This window comes from Cervus elaphus, chromosome 13, assembly GCF_910594005.1.
Source record: "Cervus elaphus chromosome 13, mCerEla1.1, whole genome shotgun sequence".
In the NCBI taxonomy this organism is placed as follows: Eukaryota; Metazoa; Chordata; class Mammalia; order Artiodactyla; family Cervidae; genus Cervus; species Cervus elaphus.
This window is the reverse complement of record NC_057827.1, coordinates 27727689-27747055: the sequence shown is the minus strand read 5'-3', so window position 1 is coordinate 27747055 and position 19367 is coordinate 27727689. Positions and strand designations below refer to the sequence as shown.

The 19367-nt window shown below is 39.9% G+C and overlaps 1 protein-coding gene across 5 annotated transcripts in view; it reads left to right on the top strand.

Annotated features, from left to right (window-relative positions):
* The window catches only part of ADAMTSL3 (ADAMTS like 3), a 363119-nt gene that overhangs the window by 142053 nt on the left and 201699 nt on the right, over positions 1-19367 (top strand). For all 5 annotated transcript variants that reach the window (XR_006344423.1, XM_043921943.1, XM_043921940.1 and 2 more), the window contains exons 5-6: positions 6306-6351; positions 15628-15864. Coding sequence is in view for 4 of the 5 variants with exons in the window: in XM_043921943.1 (XP_043777878.1) it covers positions 6306-6351; positions 15628-15864 (283 nt within the window). In the remaining variant the exon portion in view is untranslated. The remainder of the gene's footprint in view (positions 1-6305; positions 6352-15627; positions 15865-19367) is intronic.

Genomic DNA, 19367 nt, shown 5'->3' with positions numbered 1-19367 from the left:
GATGCTTTTGAACTGTGGTGTTGGAGAAGACTCTTGAGAGTCCCTTGGACTGCAAGGAGATCCAACCAGACCATCCTAAAGGAGATCAGTCCTGGGTGTTCACTGGAAGGACTGATGCTGAAGCTGAAACTCCAATACTTTGGCCACCTCATGCGAAGAGTTGACTCATTTGAAAAGACCCTGATGTTGGGAAAGATTGATGGCAGGAGGAGAAGGGAATGACAGAGGATGAGATGGTTAGACGGCATCACTGACTCAATGGACATGAGTTTGGTTAGACTCCAGGAGATGGTCATGGACAAGGAGGCCTGGTGTGCTGCGGTTCATGGGGTCGCAAAGAGTCGGACACAACTGAGCAACTGAACTGAACTCCCTAATCTGTTAGCTCTTTCCTCAGTTGGGACCTTTCCAAAAAAAAAACAGAGTACTTCAAATTACCCTTTCACTTTTTTCTATAATTTATTTTCTCCCTTTATCCACACATAATAAACACAATGAAATGAGTCATGTAAGTAGATGACCTTGTCCACTGGCCTGGCTGTTGTTTCCCAGGAGAATGGAGCTGTATCCTTTTGACCAAGAAAGAGAGTTCTCCACCCTCATAAATTTTTCCCGCCAGACCCCCAGTTTGGTGATTCTGGAATGTTTAAAATTTAATATATCCTGGTTGGGAGTTTAATAAATTTTAATTTATACCTTTGATGAGTCACAAAGATGGAAATATATAGTGTTATAAAATATTAAGACTGAATCAGCCTACTTTGATAATATAGAAAGGTGTTCTCAGAGAACAGTCAAGAGAACTATATACCTGGATACTTGTCTCTATAGGCCCCATGTATAGCTTATTATTAAACTCATCGCATCAATTTGGAGCTGTATCTTTACTTTTTAGTTCAATAACAATTTGAATTCATTTCTGTATCACCAGCATTCAGCCCTGTGCCTAATACATATATTGTACTCAAACAGTTTTGATTAAATGAATGAATGTATAACTGATAAAATATAACCTAATTCATTGTTTGAAAATTGGAACAGATTAAAACTCTTAGGAGTGCCACACAGCACAAGGCTGAGTTACTTTAATTTGTTGCCTCCATGTACCTCAGTTCAGTTCAGTTCAGTCACTCAGTTGTGACTGACTCTTTGCGACCCCATGAACCGCAGCACGCCAGGCCTCCCTGTTCATCACCAACTCCCAGAGTTTACCCAAACTCATGTCCATTGAGTCGGTGATGCCGTCTAACCATCTCATCCTCTGTCATTCCCTTCTCCTCCTGCCGTCAATCTTTCCCAACATCAGGATCTTTTCAAATGAGTCAGCTTTTCGCATCAGGTGGCCAAAATATTGGCGTTTCGGCTTCAACATCAGTCCTTCCAATGAACACCCAGGACTGATCTCCTTTATGATGGAATGGTTGGATCTCCTTGCAGTCCAAGGGACTCTCAAGAGTCTTCTCCAGCACCACAGTTCAAAAGCATCAATTCTTCCGTGCTCAGCTTTCTTTATAGTCCAACTCTCACTTCCATACATGACCACTGGAAAAACCATAGCCTTGACTAGACGGACCTTTGTTGGCAAAGTAATGTCTCTGCTCTTTTTTTTATAAAGTTTTATTAAAGTATAAAGGAGATAGAGAAAGCTTCTGACATAGACATCAGAAGGGGGTAGAAAGAGTACCCATGTCTCTGCTTTTTAATATGCTGTGTAGATTGGTCATAACTTTCCTTCCAAGGAGTAAACGTCTTTTAATTTCATGGCTGCAATCACCATCTGCAGTGATTTTGGAGTCCAAAAAAATAAAGTCAGCCACAGTCCCCATCTATTTGCCATGAAGTGATGGGACCAGATCACATGATCTTAGTTTTCTGAATGTTTAGCTTTAAGCCAACTTTTTACTTTCCTCTTTCACTTTCATCAAGAGGCTCTTTAGTTCTTCACTTTCTGCCATAAGGGCGGTGTCATCTGCATATGTGAGGTTATTGATATTTCTCCCAGAAATCTTGATTCCAGCTTGTGCTTCATCCAGCCCAGCGTTTCTCATGATGTACTCTGCATATAAGTTAAATAGACAGGGTGACAATATACAGCCTTGACGTACTCCTTTCCTGATTTGGAACCAGTCTGGTGTTCCATGTCCAATTCTAACTGTTGCTTCCTGACCCACATACAGGTTTCTCAAGAGGCAGGTCAGGTGTTCTGGTATTCCTATCTCTTTCAGAATTTTTCACAGTTTATTGTGATCCACACAGTCAAATGCTTTGGCATAGTTAATAAAGCAGAAATAGATGTTTTTCTGGAACTCTCTTGCTTTTTTGATGATCCAGCAGATGTTGGCAATTTGATCTCTGGTTCCTCTGCCTTTTCTAAAGCCAGCATAAACCTCAAGGACAACTGAATCTTATCATTATTGAATTCTGCTCTTTGGATCTTAGATTGGTAATGCTCAACCAGTATGAGGTCTGTAACTCTAATGCTTTGGATTTACTTTTATAACATTCATCTTCAAAATGTATAAGGGAATGCACACATGTATACATTTTTAAATATAATAAAGACCAAAAAATAAAAATAAGAAGCAGTAGCCAAATGAAAACTGGCTACCTGGTCTGTATTTCAGTTCAGAAATGTAACTATCATTTAGGTCATGCTTTTGGAGGCAGCTATAGTGCTCTTCATTTCACTCCAAGATGTCTTTCTCCCATAAGTTTTCTAACTCCCATTAGGGATTGCATCTTCCAGAAAACAGATATGAAGAGACTAGAATACAAGCTGCAATTGAAACAGAAAGTAAGGTGAGGATGGTTTGAAATGTAGGTGGAGAAGGATGAGTTCATGAAGGATTGCAAAGAAAGAAAAAGTGTATCAGAGTTGTTCCTTGGTGACCTTGTGGTTAGGATTCCAGGCTTTCATGGTCACTGCCGTGGCCCAGGTTCAATCCCTCTTCAGGGAACTGAGATCCCACAAGCTGCACAGCACATAAGAATTACAAGTATTCTTGGAACAAGAGCAGTAATCAAAATTATAATCTGAGAATAATATACAACACTGAAAATAAAGACCTTGAGTATTCCAGTCAAAAAGGCCAAATATTTTAGTCAAAATAGATGAAAATAAACACGTGTCTATTAATAGGTACACCCTGACTGTGGTTTTTACTTAAAATGCTAATGAAACAAAACACTATATGCTTCCACAAAAAAATAAAATACATGTACAATAGAATAAAACTCAGACTTGTCTTCTGCAAGTCTAAATGTCAGAAGTCAATAAAGCATGTCTATAGTTTTGAGGGGAAAGATCATGAAAAAAGTAGTACATCTTGCAGCGTTACCTTTCCTCTGTGAAGTACAAAGTTCAGTAATGTGGGAGACAGTTACCCTTCTTGAAGAAATGACCAAGTCAAATAATACTTAGCCAACCAGGAGTTAAAAATGCATGCATGGAAGAGTCATAAGATCAAATGATTGGTATTTGTTTTCCATTTCTAGATATGTAACCTAAATTTGAACAAAAATGGAAGCATAAAAATGTTTAGCAGAAAATTATTATATAAAATAAGAAGACTCAGCAATCTTGCTTATGAGTATTTATTTACCCAAGAGAACTGAAGTTGTGTTCACACAAAACCTGTGTGTCAATGTTTACATTTGTGTTTACAATTGCTAAAAGCTGGAAACAACTCAAATATCCAGCTGGTGAATAGGTAAATTGTGTGATACATACAGTGGAATAGTGTTCAGCAGTTAAGGAGTGAACTACGGGTACACACATCAACATGGATGGATATAGTCAAAAGACTATATGCTGTGTGATTCCATTTACAGGATAAGGTAAAGTTAATGGGGGCAGAAAACAAGTCAGTGGCTGCCAGGGGCTGAGGGTGGAGAGAAGTTGGCTACAGGGGGGCAACCTGAGGGCATTTATGGGGTGATGGATCTGTTCCACATGTTGATTGTGGCAGTGCTTACACAACTGTATGGGTTTGTTAAATCTCATGGAATTGTGAACCCCCCCAAAAGTGAATTTTACTATACATAAATTTTAAAAGTAGGGAAAAACAAGAGACAGCGCAAGTGCCTACAAAAGTTAGTGTGTGTGTGTGTGTGTGTGTGTGTGTGTGTGTTGTGTGTGTGTTAGTTGCTCAGTCATGCCTGAATCTCTGTGATCCTATGGACTGTAACCTGCCAGGCTCCTCTGTCCATGGGATTCTCCAGGCAAGAATACTGGAGTGAGTTGCCATTTCCCACTTCAGGGGATCTTCCCTACCCAGGGATGGAACCCAGGTCTTCTATATTGCAGGCAAATTCTTTACTGTCTGAGCCACCGGGGAAGCCCAGTGTCTGTACAACAGTGTGAATATACTTACAGTTTTGCATAGTATACTTAAAATTGGTTAGGATCATAAATTTTATGTGATGTGTATTTTACCACAATTTAAAAAAATTCAAATGCAAAACTATAAGACAAGTAATGTATTTATAATGGTTTATTATGTAGTCATTAAATAATTTTTCCAAGGAATTATTAATAAAGTAGGAATATGGTTATAATATTAAACTGAATACACAGTTGAATTGGCTATAAATAAATCTGTAAATAAATTATGGCAGAAACACTGGAAGATGAAATGCTAAAATATTAAGGGTAAAGGTCTTGATGATGGGATTTTTTCATGATGTATTTTCCTCCTTTATACTTCTTGGCACATTATTAGTTTTCACTTATTCTTTTTATAGTTGATAAAAATAGAGTCGTCAGAAAGGGTATGCAGTGAGTTATATATTTCTGACATAGACTGATTCAGTCATTTCATATAGGCTCATATTTAAATCACACCAGCAAAAAAAAAAAATAATCTCTTTGGATTCAATTTGTAGCAGTTCTGTTCTTCCCAGATTAACTATTCTAAAACAAATGACATAGTGACAATTGACTTTTAATTCAAGATTGTGAGTTAAGCCTGTGTTTAGCTTTTCTGGCTCCAAATTTGCCATTGAATTGACCAGGGAAACTTAAAGGGTAAAAACATAACTCCATGGAAAAGTTGGAAAAGTTGACAGGTGAGTTATCTTAAGGAGTTAATGTATATAGAAAATATAGAGCAGCAAGCCCTGCACTGAGGAAGGGACCTGCCAGATGGAATTCCAGACGTCCAGAAGGAAAGTCTGCCTGGAAGATGAGTGCAGGGTCCCAGAGCAAGTGGCTGGAGGGGAGGGGAATGTGTGTGGTAGTCATCCTGGATTCTCAAACCTATATGTATATGGGGATATGACTTCAGACCCTACAGTATCAGTAGTCTGAGAAAGTTGCCCCAACACTATTTTGTAGCATTTGTTTAGTAAGACCAGTGGCTGAAGTAAAATATAAGCATTGCCTCAAGCTAATTCCTGGCAGAGACAGTTGTATTTCTTTAGAGTATTTTAACAGTTAATGTGAATGTAGTGACATATGAAAATATGATTAAATATACCTGTTCAATGCATTAGGAAATTTTTTGTTTTTTAGGAATTATGCTTTAAAATTTTTTTTGCTTTTTAGACTTTATTGAAGTGTAGTTGATTTACAGTGTAATTTCTGCCCTACAGCATGCTGATTCAGTTATGCATATTTAATTCTTTTTTATATTCTTTTCCATATGGTTTATCATAGATATTGAATATAATTCCCTGTGCTGTATAGTCCGACCTTGTTCTTTATCCATCCTATATATACTAGTTCGCATCTGCTAATCCCAAGCTCCCAGTCCACCCTTCCCAACTGCCCTACCTTGGCAAACATTAAGTCCATTCTCGTTGTCCGTGAGTCAGTTTCTATTTCATAGATATGTTCATTTGTGTCATATTTTAGATTTCACATGTAAGTGAGATGATGTTTTGTATAGAGGGCCCAGTTAACTTGGCGACCTCAGCAAGTAAGGAAGAGAAATTCTCCCACAGTGGGGTGCTACCACAGGGGGGTGCCAGCAGCTTTCCTTTCCTTTCCACAGGGGGAAAAAAAATATGCACACATTATACACACAATACTATAATACTATTAATTTCAGTGGTTATGTGAACCCTAGGGCTAAAACTGTGCTTAAGTAATACTATTACGTGAATTCAGCTAAAGAATTCACTATTGTGACACTTCTGTGAGACTTTTTGGCCTCCTGATTCCTAAAAGTTATTTCTTAGAATTTAAACTTTGAATCTTTGAGTCAGTGTTCATGAATAAAAGTTTTACAAGTGCCTTGTTTTCACTTTTTTTTCCCCTGCTTGCAACTTCCATGAAATCCTTATTTTCTTTCCCCCCCCACCAGGAATTGTGAAGGGCAGAATATTCGATACAAGACTTGCAGCAATCATGTAAGTTCTGTCATAAAAATATATAATCCCATAAAATATGTTCATGTTTTAAGTAATAATATTATGTATTGTAGAGCTAATGGCCTCTTGGTACTCTTTGTGGAAAATTTGAATATTTGTTTAATTGATGACAGATTTTGTGTATCTCATACCTTCCATTTATACTACCTTTTTTAGGTCACATTATGGTCTAATTTGGTAAACATTTAATAATTTCTGATTTCATAGAAACAATAACATAATATTTACAAATGCCTTCCAAGTTCAAAGTGCTCTATGTATGGGATTTCACCTAACCCTCACAACCATCTCTGAGATGTTTGCGTATGAGGTGTGGTTAGTTTTTTCAAATGAGGGGACTGGGGTTGAGAGGGTGAAATTATTTTCCAGAGCCCACGTGGGAAGAGTACAGACTTGAACTTCTCTAGTGCTGTTTCTCATGCTCCAAAACACCTGTCCTGCCCCCTGCAAAATGTATTAAGGAGTACTGAAGGTCGTGACTCAAGAAAATCACACCTGGGGAAGGCTTTATAAACCTTACTCTCATCCTACAGTGATCAAAATGAACAAAAAATAAAATTCCAATACAAATGTGCAATGCAAAATAAATATCAGAAAACACAAATCCTATTTTATACCCAAATTGAAATGACAGGAGTTCAAAGGAAATTCTGAAACCCTGGAGATCTAAGTCCATTTATTTTAAATATTTCACTTACTGGGGGACTGTGCTCTCTCCTCCTCCTCTGTCCTGGGCCAGTGTGAGACTGCAGTCCTGAGTAAGCATTTCTGTTCTATAGACCAGAACTTCTCTTCCATGGGCAGCTCTGGACTTGGGGAGTGGAGAACACACAGTGTTAGCAAGACCTTTTGTTTGTGGAACTCAAGCCATATTTTCAGTCTGTTTTATTAAGTGACGAAGCAGAAATGTTTCTCTCTCAAATATGGGTGGGAAAAATTCTTATTTATTGGGCAGAGGATGAGATGGTTGGACAGCATCACCGACCCAATGGACATGAGTTTGAGCAAACTCCAGGAGATATTGAAGGACAGAGGAGATTGGCGTGCTTCAGTCCATGGGGTCACAAAGAGTCAGACATGATTTAGCGACTGAACAACAACGAATTTTGGGGGCACTCAAAATACAATGACTTCCAGCCCTCAGGTCAGTATATTTGTGTCCACTCTGTCCTAAAAGGGATTTTGGGAGACAAAGCAAATAAGTTTCGTGTGTCCTTATGACAAGATGAGCTTGGAGAATCGAGTGACACACGTGTGCTTAGGTACACAATTAAGTGAGCTGGAATCCAGGAGGGGAGGAGGAGGGAGAGAAGTAGGTACAGGCTGGCATTTAGGTATAAGCAGAGTCTAGCATGTGGATGCATGAGCAGCCTGGGGGACTTATAAACATGACTTTTGGGTCTGCTGCCTTTTTCCTGGGTACATTTTATTTTTTAATTGCTGCTGTAATGCGTTACAACACACTTGCTTACAGCAACACAAATTTATCTTATAGTTATGGAGGTTGGAGGTCTGATAACGGCCTCACTGGGCTAAAATTATTATGTTGGCAGGTCTGCGTTCCTTCTGGAGTCTCCAGGGAAGGATCTATTTCTTTGTCTTTTCCAGCTTCTAGAGGCTGCCCTCATTCCTTGGCTTGTGGACCCCTTTTCCGTCTTCAAAGCCAGCAACACTACATCTCTCTGTCCATTTTTATGTAGTCACATTGGCCTTTGATGACAACTGAACAAGTTTCACCTACCCAGATAATCTAGGATAATCTCCCCATCTCAGGGTCCTTAACCGTAGTCAAAGGATGATTTGGACAAAGCCCCTTTCGCCATATAAGGTAGCCTAATCACAGGTCCTAAGGATTATGTTGTGACCATCTTGGGGAAGGTGCATTATTCTGATGAACACCATAGAACAGCTTGTCTTCTCAGATAAATTGGTATGGCAAATTACTTGCAGTCATTCCAGAATAAATTTCACAACAGTATACTGTCAAGCCGTACTCTGTGAAGCTATCTGGGGGATTCATTTTAAATGCCCAGATCAAGATATTGCATTCTGAGATTTCATTCTAGGTGTGTGTGTGAGAGACTGTTCTAGGTAATTCCAAAAGACTGCTCTTTTCAGCACAAGGGTGATAAAGGTCTAGGATTATTGTGCCATACGATATAGAGATAAAATGTAATCTCTAAAATTGGTGCATATTGGTTGCAATGGTCAAACACAAACATTAGTTTGAGTGAAGGTCTGATGCCTTTGAGGCTCTGAGGGTCTTGAGAGTAACTTGGTCTCTAACTGATGCCCCCCTCAGAGGAATTTGCAGAAATCTTTAGCATCTCTAGGCTGGTAAGAAGGAGATGCTTAGGAGGTGGGAGCTAGGGGAGAGGACAGCCATGTAAATGTCACCCTCTTCTGTTTCTCAGAGTTGGGAGTCCTACAAGGGTTGTTAGAGAGATTTCATTAGAATAGGACATTAATTTCTGCACTTGCCATTACAAATGCAGAGTTTCCAACAACATTCCTTACAGGGAAGAAGGGCACCCTATGGCAGATCTCTCATATCAGTAGTATTCAGGGCACCCCTCCCTCTCCATGTGCCAAGTATCTGCAGCCATGATACTCAAGCCCTGCTGCAGACCACATGGATAAATGCAGCCGTAGCTGCAGGGTTGATGATCTGTAAGAAGATCTGTTCCTTTTCAGAAGTGATTATAGAAACCTTGCAAGGGTGTTCAATGCCATAAGTCTATGTGCATGCGTGCATGCTAAATCGCTCCAGTTGTGTCCAACTCTTTTCTGACCCCATGGACTGTTGCTTGCCAGGCTCCTCTGTCCATGGGATTCTCCAGGCAAGAATACTGGAGTGGATTGCCATGCCCTCCTCCAGGGGATCTTCCTGACCCAGGGATCTAATCCATGTCTCTCATGTCTCCTGCTTGGGCAAGTGAGTTCTTTACCACTAGAACCACCTGGGAAGCCCCTTAAGTGGATGTAACCAGAATGAACTCAGGGTATGAATATGGTCACATCTTGGTTTCTTTTTTTACGTGTAATTACTTGAGATGCTTCCTGTTTCATTAATTAGGGATTTAGAATAACCTTGTTGAAATCTCCAAGGAGTCCAGAGAGCAGGAGTGGCGACTGTTCTGCAGCCCTCATCAAGTGGAGGGAGAACTGAGTTATGAGTCCTGCTGTTGCTTCTCAATGCTTCCAATGTCCTCACTGAAATAGCCCACACTTGTTCAATAGTCAGTGGCTCCTCTGTCCCTGGGGATTGGGCATGTCACCCACTCCTCTGAAGGAAGCTGCCTTCAGTGATTCCCAGGTCAGGTACTGTTTTATAAGGGAAACTTGCTTTGTGATCCAAAGATGCCTGCACCTACACTGCTGGGGATCTGAGAACTCTATGTGATGGGACTGCAAGATCTCCCATTCCATCCAAGGGATGTCACTCAGTGGCCACATAGGGGAGTGTGCTATATTGAGAAGCAGAAGGCACTGCCAGTGAGCCCTGGAGACCTGACATTCGGTCCTGATCCTGAGGTTGCTAATACTTTTCTGTTCCTGGTTATTTGAAGGCTCAGGCTCTCAGCCTTAGGACCATGTAATTTTTCACATGTGTACCAGCTTTCTAACTCCTAACCAAGATCAATAATAATAGCAACAACAATGGCTCAGACTCATTAAGTACTACTAAAAATCCTAGGCATTGTTTTGAGTGCCTTTTCATGAATAAGTAAATTTAATCCTCATACTCCCTACAAAGTTGAAAGTGATTAGGGGAGATCAGACTGGGCTGGAAGGCCTGTGAGATGAAGGGAATAGAACATGTCTGTGTGCAGTCCTATGGCTTCAGGTAATGGCTGTCCTCAGACATGACCCTCCGATCAGCACTCAGCATGGACTCTTGCAGCCAGGGCTGGGCCACTGAGGCCTTAGGGAAGAATTATCCTTATCAGGGGTGTATGGAGAAGTGGAGAGGTTCCAAGGGCAGTCATGCATGTCACCGAGGAGGCCTTGCACTTGAATTCACTCACTCATATGTTTTTATACCAGGCTTTATGGGATTAAAGGTAAAGCTAGAAGAGAGCAAAGGGAACATATTTTTTAAAATGAATATATCATAATTTGGAAAGAGTGTTTTTGTAGCCTGAACACATTTTTATATGAACATAGACTGAGGCATGTGTAATTCTGCACAGTGGGTTTCCTGGGCTCCCTGACAATTTTCCAGAAGAGGTAACATTTGATGTGACCCCTGAAAGATCCTTTATACTCTGGATCCTATACTCTGCTCCTACTTTAGGCAAGGACCACGTCCTCTCATATCTGTCTCCAGAACTCCAGCCCATCTTGCTATCATCCTGGCCCTCCTAAAATGCCATATATTGTGTCCCTTTTCTTTGTCACTCCCCACTGTAGGTCTTTTTTGCTTTCAGTTCCCCTCACTTGCATTTCAGGCCCTCCAGCAGTTGGTGAGATTTATCTCTTATTCATCCTGGCTGGACAAGGCTGTGCCTCATAGATATTGAACTTATTTCTACTGTTTGCCTTTTGCTTATGTTGTCTGTCATATCTTGTCCTATTCACATCATATCACCATTTAGGTCCCTTCTGAACTGTTACTTCTTCATGATGCATCATTTGCTTATTCTAGCTGATAATAGCCACCTATGGTAATTTATTTTTATGCTGGGAAATTTGGCATTTGCTATGTAAGAGGATCATGAAATTTAGCTCATACTACAACATGGTTAGGAAGATAAGATAAAATGTTCAAATTTGCTTATACAAAAATTGTATTTCTCCTGAGTCCCTACTCACTGGTTATCTAGGGGAATATGTCTAATCCAAATTAGTTTGGTCCAATCCCATTATATAAATCATCTCTTAGGAAATGATCTCTCTTGCATAAAAATACTCAGTTTATCAGATAGTCTCAACTTCTCTCCCTGAGTCGTCCATACAAGTTGATGTATTCTCATGGCTTTAGGAAGGAAGGGAGACCTCTGTCTTTAGAATGGTCCTTGAATGGGTGCTGTTTGTTGTCTGCTGTATCTCATCCCCTCTCCACCTCCCTCTCCACCTTCCCCTCCCCCCATCTCTTCCCCTTCTCCTCCTTATCTTCCTCCTTCATCTCTCTCCTCTTCCTTCTCCTTTTCCATTTCTGTGCCTCCCAGGCCGGCTACTCCTTCCTGACTGAGTCAAGTCTTCCTGATTAGGATCTGTTCTCTCCTTATCAGATTGATTCTTTCCTTATCAACTCTATTTATTCAATTTTAAATTTAATTCTTGGAAAACAATTTTATTTCTTTCATTGCAAAGTCCTGCTCTAAGTCTACAAACAGCAATAGATAACCTACTGTTTCAGTGAATTCCATGCACATAGATTCTACATCTCCAATAAGATAACAAGTTCACTAGGTAGCTTATGGATGATATTCTTCTTTTGTGTTCCTCACAGCATGTCACCTGGGCAAAGCCCATAAAGTATATTTAATAAATAAGTGTAGTCTTGAACTTAACTGATGTGAAGAAACACGTCTCGGAGAGAGGAAAGCAGAAGGATGTTTGGCATCCAAGCTTCCCAAGCATCAACTAAACTTTAGACACAAGGATCCCTAGATTGTCTCGAGCCAGGGCATGGGACCCAGCTGAAGCAGACTAGACAGGCTTAGTGTTGACATTGGAAGAGCACCTTGTGAATGAAAGCATTTATATAAGTAGTCAGTGTCCCCCAGAATGACTAGAAAGCAGTATCATGGAATGGAATGCTCATTACTCTGGGACTCAGTCTTGGCTCTGTCATATTCTAGTTGTCTGTGTTTGGGCTAGTGACCGAAGACCTTCTGGATCTGTTTTCTCCCTTTATGAAAACGAGGCTAATGATAATCCTGACCTACCTCATGTGAAGGGTGGTGATGATGAGAGAATGTCAGTGATATTTCCTGGTAAACAAGAAAACACTGTCCAGATATATGGCTGTCTTAATCAGGGGTCATCATTTGTAAAGAATAGAAGCCCACTCAGATTAGCTTAAAGAAATGGAATTCACTGAATGGGTGGGTGGATATTTAGTGGAATTTAGGCATAAGCACATCTTGAGGACCCAGGAATCAGAAAGTGAAGCCCGGGTTACTTATTCCTTCAATTGAAACCCATGGTTTGTGATCTGACCTTCTTTCATGTCTAATTATTTCTTCTTTGCTGTGGGAACTGGCTCACTTTGCTTCAACATGCATCACATAAAACTAGCCCAGAGTAATGTGAGTTTTCAGCTTCAACTCTTCTGTTGCAATTCCAAATTCCTGGGAAAGGTTGACCTGGCATGGACTAGTTGTTTGCCTCTGACAGTCAGCCTTGGCAAAGGAGGCTGGGTCCCACAGACCAACCTGGCCACCCCTTCAGCGAGGGCTCAGCTTCGGCTGGCTTCCTAGCTGCTTTCTGTTAATTAGCTGATTTTGTAAAGCTTCATTGATTTGGGGGGTTTAAGACATTCAGGAGTCAGCTAGCACTTGCAGTTCCTGGAGCACACTTAGGATGGTAAGTGGGCCTGATGCAAGGGAAGTTATTTTTACCTTGCTCTCTTAAATTCTCTGGTTTGGATTTCAAAGAGTCAGATACAGAGAAAATAGGCCATGGTTGAGGAAAGAGGAGTTGAGATAATTTTATCACTGATGATCTTCTCTATGGCTAGATGGAAGACAAAGCCCTTATTCCAAGAGAAAAATGTCATCCAGTCTTAATCTTCTTCAACTTGATTCTTTCATATGTGTGACCTTGGTTAAGGGTTAATCTTGCTAAAACAAAGAAAAATGTGGACACAATATAAGATTTTAGATTGATTCACAACAAAGTAATACAACTAATTCCAGGGGTATGTTTATTAATTATATTTTATGTGTTCCCTCAGTTCAGTTCAGTCGCTCAGTCTTGTCCGACTCTTTGTGACCCCATGAGTCGCAGCATGCCAGGCCTCCCTGTCTATCACCAACTCCCATAGTTTACTCAAACTCATGTCCATCGAGTTGGTGATGCCATCCATACCTATATTCAAAAAAAGCTTCCCTGATAGCTCAGTTGGTACAGAATCTGCCTGCAATGCAGGAGACCCTGGTTCGATCCCTGGGTTGGGAAGATCCCCTGGAGGGGAAAAAGCTACCAATTCCAATATTCTTGCCTGGAGAGTTCCGTGGACAATACTATATTCAAAAAGGATTTGAGGCATTTTATAAAGGTCCAAAGCATAAACACAGTAAAATACAAAAATCAAGTAGTGAAAAGGGGATAAATAGAAGAAATTATATTTTAAAATTCTGACTGATAATCTGTTAATAACTATTTGCAGAAAAATAAAGTTAGAGTTCTACCTTACCCCATAGATCGAAATAAATTCCAAATGCAATAACGAGTTAAACATAATTGCTAAACTATAAAGAACTAGAAAAATACATTTAAGTGTTTATCTTTTTTCATGGCAGGATGTGAAAAGCATATCTCATTAGTAAAGAAAGACACCTTGAAAGGAAATATGAATATGGCTACATAAAAATTTAAAAGTTCTTGACTTCACAAAGCACCAGAAACAAAATTAAATGAGAAAAATATTTTCAATACAAACAACAAAGAGTTGATAACTTCACTCTGAGATTTAATAGCTTTATCTGTTAAAATAATAAAAACACAAACATTCCATAGATAAATGAAGGACAAAAACCAAATTTTTGAAGAATTAATGCAAGAAGCAAATATACATGAAAAGATACTAAACCTAAATAATGAAAATAAATGCAAATTAAAACGTTGAAATTTAAAAAAAATTGAAATTCTATTTAACACTTATGATTAGAAAAAATTTTGGAAAATTATATCCAAACCAAGAAGAGATACTGACAAAAGGGAACTTATATATTCTGATGATAATAAGAAGACCTTTCTGGAGGGCAATGAGGCAATATTTTGAAATGCTCATGAAACATATCCTTTTTCTCAGAAATTTTATTTCCAGGAGTTTGTCCTTGGGAAATAATAAAGTTTGGTCAAAGATTTATGTATAAGAATCTTTGTTATTTATTCTTTTTTTGAATAGAAACTATTCCCAGAGTTTTTACAATGAACATTTATTTCTTTTGCAATACAAAAAAAAAATATTACCTCTCTGAATCTATTTTCTTTAAAAAGTGAATTCATTCCCATTAATTGGGAAGTCTGTGCTCAGTTTTGAAGAGTAAAGTAACGTTTTGGTCATTCAGCATCTTGCTTTGGAAATGTCTGATGAGATCGGTTAGTAATTAAATAAGATCCTTGAGTCATCAAAACTTGTACAAACTCTTTTTACCATTAGTATGAGAGCTCCTTGGGGCTTCCCTGATAGCTCAGTTGGTAAAGAATCTGCCTGCAATGCAGGAGACCCCAGTTCGATTCCTGGGTCAGGAAGATCTACTGGAGAAGAGGGTTTGATCCCTGGGTTGGGAAGATCCCCTGGAGAAGGGAGAGGCTACCCACTCTAGCATTCTGGCCTAGAGAAGTCCATGGACTAGGGTTGCAAACAGTCGGCTGTGACTTTCACATAAGAGCTTCTTGGGGCTATTGATTTGCTTTTTGTTGTAGACAAGATTTGAAAAAGCTATGTTATCTCTTTCCATTCTAGAGCGTCAAAGGCAGGCACTGGGTACCAGTAAAGTGATGGCTGGGGGCCTGAGAGCAAGAGAGGAAAGGCTCTGAACTAGACGACAAAAACAGTGAAACAAACGCAAGTTCCCACATTAGTGCAGCAATTTGGGGCCAGTTAAAATAATGGCTAATAATCATTTACGTTGAAATGGCTCCTGAAGGCATGGATGATGATTAATATTTCCTTTGGAAGACCTTAGGTCAACCTTAGGAAAACTCCAAAAACATTCCATTTCCCTTGTTTCAAAAACAAAGAGGTTATGTAATATGTTTGAAAATGTATATTATATTCAGTATGCTTAAAATAGAGCAGAATTTGGCATTTACATAGGGTAAGCTTTAATTATCTGAAAAAAAAACTACCTGAGTGGAAAAATAATCAGAATAAATTAGGTGATTCCCTCCGTGATCAGAAAATTCCACAGTAGAATTCCACACTGAAGATTCTGAAGTTAAAAAAAAAAAAAACGAAGGAATGAAGTGACTTCTGGAGAGAAGGAGGTGGGGGTCTGCTCTCATGGGACTCTTGCTCAGCCTGTGCTGGTCCAGCTCACCTCGTGATGTGCCTGTGGCCCTTTTTCTCTGACTTAGGACTGCCCTCCAGATGCAGAGGACTTCCGAGCCCAGCAGTGTTCAGCCTACAATGATGTGCAGTACCAGGGACGTTATTATGAATGGCTTCCACAGTACAACGACCCTGCCGCCCCCTGCGCGCTCAGGTGTCAGGCCCGGGGACAAAACTTGGTGGTGGAGCTGGCACCCAAAGTCCTGGATGGGACTCGGTGCACCGCTGACTCCTTGGACATGTGCATCAGTGGCATCTGCCAGGTAAGACACAGCTGCTGCCCGGGCCCCTGTCTCCAGCCTGTGCTGCAACCACTGTCAGTAAAGATAACCTTTCTCTTCTGTACTTCGGTTCATGCAGACCAAATATTGCCTCTGAGGATTTTAATGTAAAACGTATTTTAAGGAGTGTTATTCACCTGTAGATTATATTTTACTTATTCAAAATAGTGTAAATTTTGCCCACATAGAGTCAAAAGACTATAATATATGACTTGTGGATTTTTCTAGATCAGTGGTTCTCCAACTTGAAAGTACATCAGAATTACCTGAGGGACTTGTTAAAACAGTGTTCTGAACCCCAATTCCAGAGCTTCTGACCCAAAAGGTCTAGGGTTTGGCCTCAAAATTTGCTTTTTAACAAGTTCCCAGGAGGTGCTAATGATGCTAGCCCAGAGACACCACTTTGAGAACTACTGATTTATTGGTATTGATAGGTTCTCTGAATTTTCTTGTTAAAAGTAATTCATTGTTTGAGGCCTGTGGGAGCAGTGACTTACTTACTAAGTAATTAGCATGAGTGTACTCCAGCAGACTTTTTTTAAAGTGATCTTTGCAGAGTTGTGATGAATGTTACTGAGGTATAACCCCCCATGGCTTGTAATAGGGGTGAGGACTCAGGGGACTATGACAGGTTGCTGAGACAGTGTGGGGATTGTTGGGAAGGGATAGAATTCTACTCCATTCCTTTGATCACTGGAAAAAATTATAAACATAGGGAATGTTTACTATTCCATCTACCCTATTATGTGCATAACAAAAACAGCAGTAACAGTAGCAAATGACCCTAACCATCTACTAAGTGTCAGACCCTTCCAGGTATCTCTGACTTCTTATGCTTGGAGGAACCATGGTCTTGCTTATCAGATGAGCTTCTCCTTCCTATATCCCTCCATCTGGAAAACAATCTCCAGTTGCTCACCACAACACCTTGGAGTCATTCTTTTCTTAAAAAAATTTTGTTGGGGTACAGTTGTTTACAGTGTTGTGTAGGTTCTCATTAGTTATCTATTTTATACGTAGTAGTGTATACGTGTCAGTATCAATCTCCCAGTCCATCCCACCCCCTTTTCCCCACTTGGTGTCCGTGTGTTTGTTCTCTACGTCTTTGTCTCTATTTCTGTTTTGCAGATAGGGTCATCTGTACCTTTTTTAAAAAAAACATTCTTGAGTCTTCTCTTTCCATCTACACATGTAATCCATTGCTGAGTCAATTCTACCTTCAGACAACATAGTTGGATCTTGTTTTTTGAGCTACCGTGACATTCTTTATCTTTTTAACTTGTACATTTCAACTCACTGCCATCCCCCAGTACTCCCACAATGTTTGTCCCCATCCAAAGTACTTAGCTAAAAACTGGTTGAATAAATGAGTTTTATCTACTTGCAGATGCAAAGGTTGTTCATATCTCTTGGTCTCTTTTATTTCTCTCTCAGCCTCAAATCTTGAATTTTCTAGTTCAAGTTTGGTGGGGTCACAAAGAGTTGGACACGACTGAGTGACTGAGCAGGTACACAGGATAAAGGTGGTTTTCAATGCTGAATTAGTCCCTCTAGAATGTGTACTTCCTGGGACTTCCCTGGAGGTTCAGTAGTTAAGACTACATGCTTCCAATGCAGAGGGCAGGGTGCAGGTTTGATCCTTGGTTGGGGAACTAGGATCAGATGGAAAAAAAATTAAAGTAGAGTGTGTGCTTCCTATCATGTTTTTGTGAGTCTGACGGGCAAGCGGATTTTTTGGGCAGGTGGTCGCTTGCTGAAAGCTGAGTGCTCTTCTGGTAAGGCTATCCAGGTCAAAAGAATTGTATGCACTTCTTCAGAAGTGACTCGCATGCTTCTCAGTTGAATTCAGTATCTTTCCTTCCACGGGATAATGTTCATATAAATTCCCTTTTGTGGACTGTGTGGCTATGGCTGTCCACAGTTATCGGGATGGGAGAAATTAAACTGTGTGGTTCTCTCTGATTACTTTAGAATCAGTGAACTGAGCCCTGATGTTCACTTGGCAGAGGCTGCAAATAATTTTTGCAAGTGTGTTTAGAGTTTGCTTATTTACATGACTGTGTCACCATGCTCCTGGGAAGAACCTACCATGAGTCTGAGCACAGCATCTAGCATTAGACAACCATACTCACTCAATGAAATTTGCTTTTGCTTTGGGGGCCTGATTTTTACCAGAAATAGGACCTGTTTGGAACCAGATCTGCAGAACAAGTCAAATGTATCTTTCAGGTTTATTGAATTCCTTGACGACTGGGTAAATGAAGAAATCACTCTGTGTTTCTAGTAAAAAGAATAGCATCCAACACATACTGGATGCTTACTCGGGGTCAGGCACTGTCTAAGTCCTCGGCTGTGTTAGCACATCAGACACTCTGAAGCTGGGATAGTCATAATCCTCACTGTGTTCATAAGGAAACTGGAATTTGAAGAGGCTAAGTGATTTGCCCTGATGATACAGCTAGAAAATGGTAGAGCTGGAATTTGAACCCAAGAAACTGAATTCCAAAATCTGTTTTTTTAACCTTTGTGCTATATTGATGATATTTTTACTTGTTGTGTTACTGCAAGTATCACTGAAGTTTGGAAATGAGATGCTATTCTAGCAGACGACAGTTAGCACAATAGGTGAGCGATGCTTAGACAGTTTAGGATAGAGGTTGAAACTCAAATATCTACACCCCACTCAGGGAGGAAGACTGCTCAGGTGTAGTCATAGTGAGTAATGAGAGCTATCATGAGCTGGAGAATATATACCTGCTTGTTGATGTGCTCAAGGGATCAACCATATATAAACATCAGTTTTTGTTAACAGGAACCAGAAATCTAGATTTTAATGTGAAGTGTTCAATTTCAAGCAACACCGTGATGTTAATGACATTGCTCTATCCATCAATAGTTAAGTAGAACTCCAATATAATAGAGGCTAGGTTTTCCTTCAGTAATAAACAACCCCCCAAAAGCTCCATGACTTAAAACAAAGATTACTTTTAATTCATGCTACTTGGCCAATGTGGGTCAGCAGGGGTCTCTGCCCTTGAATGTCTCTGAGACCCAGACTGAAGGAGCCTTTATTTGCACACACGTTTTACATAATAACTACAGCAGTGAGGAGGGGAACGTGTGACTCATGCGCTGACCCTTGAAGCTTCTAACCAAAGAGATGCAGACACTTAGACTCATATTTTGTTGGCCAAAGACAATCAATGACCACACTTATTTCTAAGGGGGTGGGGAAGTGCAGTCCTCCATGGGCTTAAGGGAGAAACTAATTATTTATGAATATTCCTAATGACTGCCATAGCTCCATATACTCTGATTTTTCAGGCAGAAATGTTAGAATTTTTGGTAATGTAGAATTCAATTTTCAGAGATCTCAAACAGAAGTTGACTCAAAAAATTATTTGCTTCTTGAAGGATTAAATTTGACTGATCTGGGAAATTCATACTTTGTTCCATCTGGAGTAAAGACTGTTATTTAAACACTG